Source organism: Podarcis tiliguerta (assembly GCF_965153285.1).
Source record: "Podarcis tiliguerta genome assembly, chromosome: 8".
Lineage (NCBI taxonomy): Eukaryota > Metazoa > Chordata > Lepidosauria > Squamata > Lacertidae > Podarcis > Podarcis tiliguerta.
The window spans coordinates 78,212,971-78,222,795 of record NC_139541.1 but is presented as its reverse complement, the minus strand read 5'-3'; the positions used below and the strand labels follow the sequence as shown (position 1 = coordinate 78,222,795).

Sequence of the window (9,825 nt, the reverse complement as noted above, 5' to 3'; positions counted from 1 at the left end):
CTTCGCCGCTTGGGCAGGAGGATGCGAACACGACTAAAAATAATAATACAATATTTGCTTTTTGCCGCCCCACGCGGAAAGCCGCACCGGCAGGTTTATCCCGCGCCGCCCCGCCCCCCCTCACTCGAGGCCGCTGTGGTCGAAAGTGCCGTGGCTGAAAAGCAGCTGGCTGTCGCCTGGCGAAAGGGAAGGTGGGGGCCGAGAAGTGAGTGTGGGAAGGAAAGGAGGGGGCAAGCTTGGCTGCGTTTTAAAAAAACAACCAGCGCCGTCCGCCGGCCCGCCAATCCGAGCGCAGGAAACGGGGGCACGTGACCCTGTCGGCTCCGAGCGTGAGGTGGGTGTTTTGCCAGAGGAGCCGCCGCCGCTGAGGGGGACGAAGGTAGAGCCGCCACCGCCGCTGCGTTTGCCGAGGGAGGGAGAAAGCCCTCGCGAAGGCTCCTGTGGTCGCGGAGGCTGTTCCACCCGCGCGCGCGGAAAGGGCCTCGGCGGATGCGCAGGCCGCTGGCGCACTCGCTGCTGGCGGCGGCGGCGAAAGAAGACTGCGAGGAGGAGGCTTCTCTCGGGTCCGTCCCTGGCTGAAGCGGCGGCGCGGGAGGGGGCCGCTCGCTCGGGACGGGCCTCTCTCTCGCGCGCGCACCTGCCCGGCCCTCCATCATCCCTCCCTGCCGGTCCCGAGCGTGTGGCGCCTTTGCTCTCCCTCCTCAGCCCCGCCGGCACCCAAGAACCGGCTCCCTCTTCTCTTCTTCTTCCCCCCTGCAGCCTCGCCGGGTGCGTATTTGCCTCGGCTCAGGCAGCCCCGCCAGCCCTCCCCTCTTCCCCTTCCTTTCCGAGCCTGCCACCACCAAAGCCCTGAGCCAGAGGATCAGCAAAGGCCCTCTTACCCCTCAGCAACCGACGAAGAGCCTTTCTACGACTTTCCATTACTAATCACGGTTTATCTACCCCACCCCCTAGCCCAGATATCTTGATAGGCATCGCCTTTCCTCCAAAAGGATAGCGTTTGTTTATACCTTTTGCCATCCCTCCCCCCAGCACACACGCACACCAAAAAAGAGAGCGGGCGCTCACCTTGTTCCTTTTAAACGCTTGGCAGAGTCCCTACTTGCCTGTGAGGCATTAATTGCTCTCTGGTTCTTACTACGCACACCCAGGCACCCGTTTCTGTAAAAGCGGGGCAGCTGCGAGGTTTATTTTCCTCTGCAGCGTGACACTAGTCCTTTTAGCCCTCTTCTGCCAGCTATTCCTGTTTATGCTGCAGGTGTTTTTAGTCTACACGCACATAAGCTTCCCACACTACTCAGACGGGACTGTTTCCTGTTACGATAGCTCTCGCTTTCACAAGGAACCTGTGCATTTCCTTTCCTGGGCCTCTGGAGCAGACGTTGGCCCCATTTTGTTCCTTTTCTGTTGGACCTTTTTCTATTCTGCAGGTGTTAGATCCAATCAGTCCTTCTTCAACCATTATACTAACACTCCATTGTTTACCCCTACTGGGTAAAAACGTAACGGGCAAGGGAGCATTCCACATTTTCCAGACCAGCAAAATATTTCCGTGCCCTGCCAAATCTTCATAGAAATTGACCCAAGCCCATTTAAAGTAGTGCCCTTTTTGTCTTGCTCGCTCTCTTCCAACCCTAAGTAAAGGTTCTATTTCTTGTACCAAAAAGGCAGGGGTCCTCCCTGCATCCTCCTCCAGGTGATCCCATTCATCATTCATGGTCTCATTGCACCATTGCTGGGAGGAAAGGGTCTGGAGACCTTGGGAGCCTTTTCTTGCCAGGTGAGGGAAGGTGAAAAAGAGACAGGAGGTGACCCCCCAGTAATGACTCCATGAGAAGGGAAGAAGGAGAGCTCTCCCTGACAGAAACCTATCACGCTTGCCTGGCCATGGAGTGTGTACAAGTCTCCCCCATGCAGCAGCAGCAAGGGAAGGCTGCTGAGGGGGACCACCTCATGCTGCTGCTGCCACCTCCTGCTGTGCAGAAGGAAGAGGAGGGCCTGCTAAGGGCTTCTGATCCTTGGGCTGTCTCTCGAGTGGAGGGCAGTCAAGGTGGGACAAAACTTCAAGAGGCTTTGGACTTTTCATCACATCTTCAGAATACAGAAAACCTCACGCACAGCCCTCCCACGCTAGGGAGCCATCCTGGCAGAGAGATGGTGGGCAATTCTACTGCATGTCCTTCAAAGGAGGATTTGAAAGATACTGAGCGCTGTGATCTGGCAGAGGAGCAGTTGCAGCCATCGGGGAAAGAGACTTTGAGCCATCCGCTACAGGAAGAGTCGCTGGCAAATAAGGTGGCCTGTAATAATCCTCCTTTGGCCACAGCTGCCGGAGAATGCCTTACGGTTGCTGAAACATTTTCTCAACAGAACAACTGTTTGCAGGAAAAATTGGACTCCCCTTCGCAGAACTGTTGTTTAGGCTTGGAAGCAACAAGTAGAGAGAGTCCAGAAGATGACCAAACAAGCCATGGTTCTCTGCCTGCTGATGATGGGAAACTGAAGCCTGGTGCAAAACATGTCACATTTCCTTCCGATGAAGACATTGTGTCTGGGGCTGTGGAACCCAAAGATCCTTGGCGTCATGGTAAGCAAGTTCCAACTTCTCTAGAGACCTTTTTCTCTTCTTGCAGCTGGACTGGACTTGTCCAAGCCAGTCCCTTTATTCACAGGATCGGCAATTGGTTTATAGTATGCAAACTGAATATTTCCTTTTATCTTTGTTAGTCACTTATCTACCAAAAGCTCTCAGCGCGTCTTATGATCAAGGGTTCCAAACACAAAGCTATGCAATCCAATTAAAAGTAAGTGCATGCTATAAAAGCAGAAAGCTGATACAAAAAGATGAACTAGGAAATAACAAAGCAATAGGCACTGACCTGCTCTTGAAAACAGGAACATAATTCAGTTGTCAGACTAAGTTCTAGAACAGCCACCCCCAACCTGGTGCCCTCAATATATTTTGGATTACAATTCCCATCAGCCCCAGATGGTGCAGGCATGCTTCTAATGTTCCCATTTTATGGCTGCAGAACTGAACTGTTTTCAAGGTCACTCACTGAATTGGTGACTAAGCACAGAATTGAATCTGGGGCTCCTGGTTCATGTCTGATATTCTAAGTACAGAGTAGCCCTGCATAAATGACTTTTACCGGGTTGGCTCAGACAGAATGCCAAACTAATTTGCACTCGCCCCCTTCTTTGAGTAGACGGTGTGTAGAAATACAGAACCTTCTGCTTTTGATTAACCACAGCTTGCCATGTTGTCTAAATCTGGACAAACGGGTTCATCTAAACTGTGGATAATGGAAACAAGCAAACTTCCAGGCATAAAGCTGTCTTGTCACTAACAGTGGTTAAGATGAACCATGGTTTAGGGCCTGGACAATATAGTTAAAAGTGTGGTTGATCTAAAACTGAAGTTTACCATCTTCTTTCTGTCTGCTAGAGGAGGCTAGGATAGGAAAGAAGCATGTGACCCTGGGTGGGAGAAATTAGGCTTATTCTTGTAGTGCTAAACTATGGTTTAGTATTGCATCCAAACCCTGCCATAGTGTGTGCATTGTGGAGTTTTGATGGCTCCCATTGTTTAATTTAAAAATACAGTATCTAGGTTCAGATAATTTTTTTTAAAAAAGCTAAATGGTGAAGTATTATTATTGATAATTCATATCACTAGTTAGCATTATTGAGAATGCATTATCATTGAGCATTTTTCAATAATGAATAATACTATAGTATTATGCATCGGACTGAAAAGTTTATGAATGCCTGGTTGATAATAATGTTGCATTGGTGGTAAGAATTTTTCATTCCTGAGCAAGTCCTATTACATGTGTATTTTTTCCTCTTTCAAGTTACACATTCCTTGGATGGTGTATACAGTGGTGCCTCGCAATACGAAATTAATTCGTTCTGCAAGTTTTTTCGTCTTGTGAATTTTTCGTCTTGCGAAGCACGGCTTCCCATAGGAAATGCATTGACGGTTTCCCATAGGAATGCATTGACGGTTTTAAGAAAAAGGCGCAAGACGTTTTCGTCTTGCGAAGCAAGCCCATAGGGAAATTCGTTTTGCAAAGCAACTCAAAAAACAAAAAACTCTTTCGTCTTGCAAGTTTTTCGTCTTGTAAGGCATTCGTCTTGCGAGGTACCACTGTATCACAAGTGTTCTGTGGCAGAGCATGATGTTAGAATTGTGTTGCAGGTATGCATGCTGTGCAAGTGCGTTGAAAACAGTTTTCTTTTGCGCGTTTTGTATGCCATTTTAAGAGGTCTTTTCAAAGGATCTGTCTAACCTTGGATTATTACATTTGCATTGGGAGCTCTTGATCTCCCTCCAAAGCACTTTCCTTCTTGTTGGTGTCCCCCCCCCCCAGGTGTAAGAGCATCTGAGTCTCTCTAGTTTTTCCGAGGTTGTATTTGGAGTTTTAAAATTTACGTATGATATTTTTGACAATACCTGTGCTGATCTTCCAGAACTGAGAAATAGGGTCAGAGTCAACTTAATAACTGTGCAAGCAGGAGTCAACGCAGCAAGTCCCGCTAGCACCAAGGGGCTTGCCGCCTACCCCTGCACTCCCATAGTCTCTGAGGGGTTGTTGGGATAATCCCCATAACAACACATGGGAGTAGGGGAGGAGAGAGAAGAGTGTTTAATCTGGCAAAGAGAAATGCTTGCACTGACAGAACTATCCTAATAGTGTGATGTTTAATTCCACCCATTGAATTGAACATTGAACAGCAATGTAAAGTTGTCCCAACTTTTCCTTTTCTTTCCCTGAAGCCTTTGTTTTGAGATAAGTGGATGTTTAGAGACAAATGGAGGTTAAGAAAGTAAACTTGAATGCATTTACACTTCTTGAGCTCAAAGGAAAATATGTGTAAATAGTTTTGCTAGGAACGCCAGGTGGATGTACAGATGTTAGGAGAAGGAGAATGACCCTGTAGTCATTTTTCTGTCCACAACTGCATGGTTTGCCTTACATATAATAGATTCATAGAACTACTGAGTTGGAAGGGATTGTGAGGGTCATACAGTCCAACCCCCCTGCAATGCATGAATCTCAGCTAGGTCCTACATAACAGATAGCCACCCAACCTCTGCTTAAGAACCTTCAAGGAAGGAGAGTTAATCACTCAAAATTTGCCAGGTTTCAGGCGCACTTTGCACCTGGCCATTGGCCACTTTCAACCATGTGAAAGTGCCAGGGCGCCATGTTGGCAGCTGAGGTCTCCATGTGGAGGTGCATGCCTGGGCATCCTTTGTATCTCGACTGTTTTCACACACTAATACCCTATCCTGTGGAATTCTATCTGATATATTTTATCTGCGTTATCAAAATGAATTTCAGGAACCAAAAGTTGTATTGGAAAATAGGACGTTTGAACCATCTGCCCCCAAAATGATAACTAGGCATTCCATAACTCCTGCTTTTAGGAGCTGTTTGGTGCCTAGCTTATACAGTATATCTGAGTTTCTGACACTTCTCGTGGGAGTCTGTTCTACTGTTGAACAGCTCTTATTGTCAGAAAGTTCTTCCTGATGTTTAGCCAGAATCTCCTTTCTTGTAACTTAAATCCATTGGTTTGGCTTCTAGCATCTGAAGCAGGAGAAAAGAAGCTTGTGCCATCCTCCATGTGACAACCCTTTATATATTTGAAGATGGCTATCATATCTCTTCTGTCTCCTCTTTGCCACTTGATCCGGACACTAGATGCAGCCTAGAATAGCATTAGCTTTTTTTTGCTGCTGCATCACACTGTTGACTCATGTTCAGCTTGTGGCCTACTAAGACCCCTAGAGAGCAGTTTTGATGGGATCACACCAGATGTGTATTTTTATAAATTAATTTGTGGTAAGTTAGAGGTAACAGGGGAGAAAGTGTATGTGACAGAACAGTTGTGGTCTCATAAATTATATTACTTTCAATGAGCCCCTTAACATTTGGCCAGTAGGACAAGACTTGAAATGATAGTTTTTAGGCAGTTTCCATAGTAAACGCATTGCATACTGGAGAATGAATACACATTTGATTGCTTTATGCATAAAGCCAAAGTACAGCTGCATCATTATTTTACATTCTCACTGCTCCCTTCATGTTCTCACTCCTCAGTTGCTTATTTCCTCTTTCACACAAACCAGTAATGGTTGGAATTAGGTTTGCAGCCTTGGTTTAGGGTGAAAAAAACAATCTATAATTTACTGATTTATGTAACTGCAACGGTAACTGGTTTTCACCAGTACTTATTTTATGTAGAAAATAAAATATACATAGCATAATCAGAACAGTGTACATAAAAGCAACAATTAACTAACTGCAGAAGTTAACTAGCTGAAGCAGAGAAGATGAAAGGGAAAGGGCAGAGGACAAGAGTCCTTCTCATGGTGCCAAACCATACTTTGGTGTTACAACTGAACTAAGCCATGGTCATGATTTTACATTCTTGTCAAATGTCTTTTTTTTTTTAGCAGGGGGAGGTGGGAGGCTGCAGACCATAATTGTATCAACAATGTTGTATTCTATTAGAGTTGTCTGTATCTGTAAGACCAGATACAGGCTTTTGGCTGATTGATATCAAATGCCCTTTTAAAATGTGTCGGGGAGGGGGGGATTATTGGATTGTTCTTGTTTTTGTTTTTATTATGTATATTGTGTTTTTATCTTGTGATTTTATCTTGTGAACTGGCCTGAGACCTGCAGGTATAGGGCACTATACAAATGTAATTAACGTAATAAGAATAATAAATGTTTCAGTTGTGCATTGGGTTGTGGATGGCGAGTTTGTGGAGTGTTTAAAAACAACAACCCACTTACGGTATTTAGGCAGAAAACACAATAGACAGAAATGGCAAGATCTGCTTGATTCCCTGCCACCCCCCCCCCAATTGTTTCTGACTTTTTAGAGTGGCCACCAATTAGTTTTTGAACACATCTTTACAAGCATGTGGTTTAAAAACTATAACTAAGAGTGACACCTATCCATAAGGAAATGCTGCTTGTGTTGGTGGGACTTCCTTGAGGCAATAGTTCCCTGTTCTGCTAGTAGACATGCCTGGTGGCTACAGATAGAGTCACAACACAATTACATCCTCTATCACTCAGTGGAGCCAACCAGTTGTCTTTGCCTACATATAAGGAACCCTGGGCTAGGCAATTTTCTGGTTTCATTGAAGTCAGTAGATCAAGTTTCCCTTGCAGCTCTTTTTGCTTTATTGCTTGTTTATTGGATTTCTTGCCCGCCCTTCACCATAAGGTCTCATGGGGTGTGCAGGAGTTGCAGTGTGTACACAGAGATCCTACAGTAGCCATGGCCTTCCCAGTTGGTACAGCAGTTTGCTGCGCTTAGTCCTCTGCGCTTATTCGAGATCTGAGCCGCTTCCTCTAGAAGTGGAGCAGGAGAATACTGTGAGAATATTGTGTGTGTATCAAGAAGCCCCCGGAGCTCTTAGTCAGTGATTATGAGAGAGAGATTGTGTGTGTGTGTGTTGCACAATGCCCATATGTTGTGGGTCATGGTGCTTTGTTGCAGATGGCTGTGTGGCTTAATTGAAGTGGTTGTCATGTAAAAGCAGTGATTGATTCAAACAGGGACAGTTGGAGCTGTTAATTTCGCTTTCAGTATCAAATGCCCCTTTAAATCGGATTACAGCAGCAATGCATGCGCGTAACACTTGCGTTCAGCCTTTGCTCAGGTAATGACATTTCAGAGCCCCTTGCTATAAATTCCTGTTCAGTTCAGGAATCTGGGGCTTGTTCTCTGACGGATTCCGCACTGCCTTCTCGAAAATCAATGTATTTTATTTGCATGTGCCAACAGTTCTGTTGGTACTCAAACATTGTGTGCATAATCTGTTTTTGTGGAAAACTTTCTCCCTCTGAATTGTATACCCGCTCCAGTTTCAGTCTGTTTTCACTGATGCTAGTTTTAACCTCTTAAATGGTTTTGCAATGTTTATATTTGGGCTGAAAGTAAAAAATGCAGGACTGAAAGAGGAAAAAAAGAACCTCAAACGTGCACATAAGATAAATTTGCCAGTACATTTGGTGTAATAATTCTTCAGGGGCAACTATAAAAACTAGAAACATAGAATCATAGAACTGTAGAATTGGAAGGGACACCAAGGGTCATCTAGTCCAACCTGCTGCATTGATTTGAAGTCATCAATTCAAATTTTGCCTCTGTCTCAAATTCACTGCATTTTCTTGGTGAAGTGCCCCTCACCATCAGCACCCCTCAACTACCATCTGAAGATACTGTACCATATGCATGCATTTGTCTTTTATGACTTGGAGAACCATAGCAGGCTCTAAGTCTTTGCTGCTTCTGCCTCTGACACACAGCAGTGGGAGAAGGGAGCAGAAGAAGTGGGTGGTGGTTCTAGGCTATAAGTGGGTGGCCACCCCTGCCAAACCTAACCTGCAAAGGCTGAGCTGAGACACCGAGTCACATGCATGCAAGGTGATTTGTGAGAAAAGCAGCCTTCCTTTCATTATGCATTCTCACTGCTTCCTATTATAAGACAAACCTTCAGCTCACACTCCCACACCCTTCAGTTGCTTTCAGCAAGAGAGGGGAGGTATCCTCTTGGCACATTATGCAAATGATATGTGACAAGAAGAAAGCAGTAGGCTTTTCATGTGTTCGTCTCCACTCAGGGCGTATCCAGAAATCCATCAGTTGGTTTCACATTGGCACACAGGTCATAACATCCTACCCATGCAACCTGTGCCATGGGTTGTTCATCAACAGCATGCCAGCTAGGCACAAAGCTTCCCCTGCAGTGTGCCCCTCTCATGGTGTCATTTGGGAATGAGACTACTAGGCGACTGCCACTGAAGCAGGGTGGGTGGGTGGGTTGTCCAAACGATAGCTGATAACATATTTTCTTTGAAAAGTATCATTCTCGGGTTTCTTGGTGTTGTTGTAGCTGATTTCTTTATCCAAACATCTCCATAAACGCTGTACTTTTCTTCTGTTCCTTCTGATTGCGCCTGTGGTATGCGTTGCCTACGCTGTTTTGGGTCCTGTTTTCCTTGACACCTGTCAGGTCCTGTTATCCAGATAATCATTGCCCATCCGTAAGGGCACAGCTGCTTGTCTGAGCCAAGAAAATGTCTGTGTGTGTGTGTGTGTGTGTTTTGCACCACATTTAACTAGAAAGGATGTTAAAGCTGAAAGCCAGCTTACTGCATGAGCTTTAAGAGAGCTCAGAATTTTTCTTAATATTGTACTCTCCCCGATGTCAGCTGCTGGATTAATACTGAACTTTGCTACTGCTAGTATGTAATGCTTACACAGCACCCACATTGCCCTCAGATAGTCTTCTCTAGCACTGTGGACATTAGTTGGCTGAACACAGGACTGCAGGGTTTGAGACTCACCATCCTATAATCAACTAGCTAAGGAAGCATTATGGTCTTCTAGGTGCATGAGAGCCCCCACCTGACAACCAGGAAGCTTTATGAGCCCCATGTGGGCTACTGTACATCTGTGCTTGGCTAGGTGGGTCAGAGGCTGTGCAGGCCGGATCTAGTCACATGCATTGTCCACCAGCAGCGCGTGTTGCACAACAGCAGTTGAGCACTGGCCCAAATCAGGGCCTTTTCGCAGCTGCGATCAGAGCAGGAAGTGAATGCCATTTGTTGGCGCAACAGTGCTTGTATACCCAGGGCCTTCAGACTTATCAGATGCACTGTCCTCTTTTTAATTCCAGTCTGCAATGTAGGAATTGCCTTTTCTTGACTGTAAGGTAAAGGTACTGTAAGGTAAAGACTGTAGATGTTAGCATTTCTTGTCCTCTTTCTGGGTGACCAACTGCAAAGG

The 9,825-nt window shown here is 45.7% G+C and overlaps 1 protein-coding gene across 2 annotated transcripts in view; it reads left to right on the top strand.

Moving 5' to 3' along the window:
• Nucleotides 1-194: 194 nt before the first annotated feature.
• PPP1R37 (protein phosphatase 1 regulatory subunit 37) overlaps nucleotides 195-9,825 on the top strand; it is a 53,387-nt gene continuing 43,756 nt past the window's right edge. The window contains exon 1 of one of the 2 annotated variants that reach the window (XM_083454884.1): nucleotides 195-2,587. In XM_083454884.1, the coding sequence (XP_083311010.1) occupies nucleotides 1,831-2,587 (757 nt within the window). In that variant the 5' untranslated portion in view covers nucleotides 195-1,830. The remainder of the gene's footprint in view (nucleotides 2,588-9,825) is intronic. The other variant, XM_083454883.1, reaches the window with a different exon arrangement.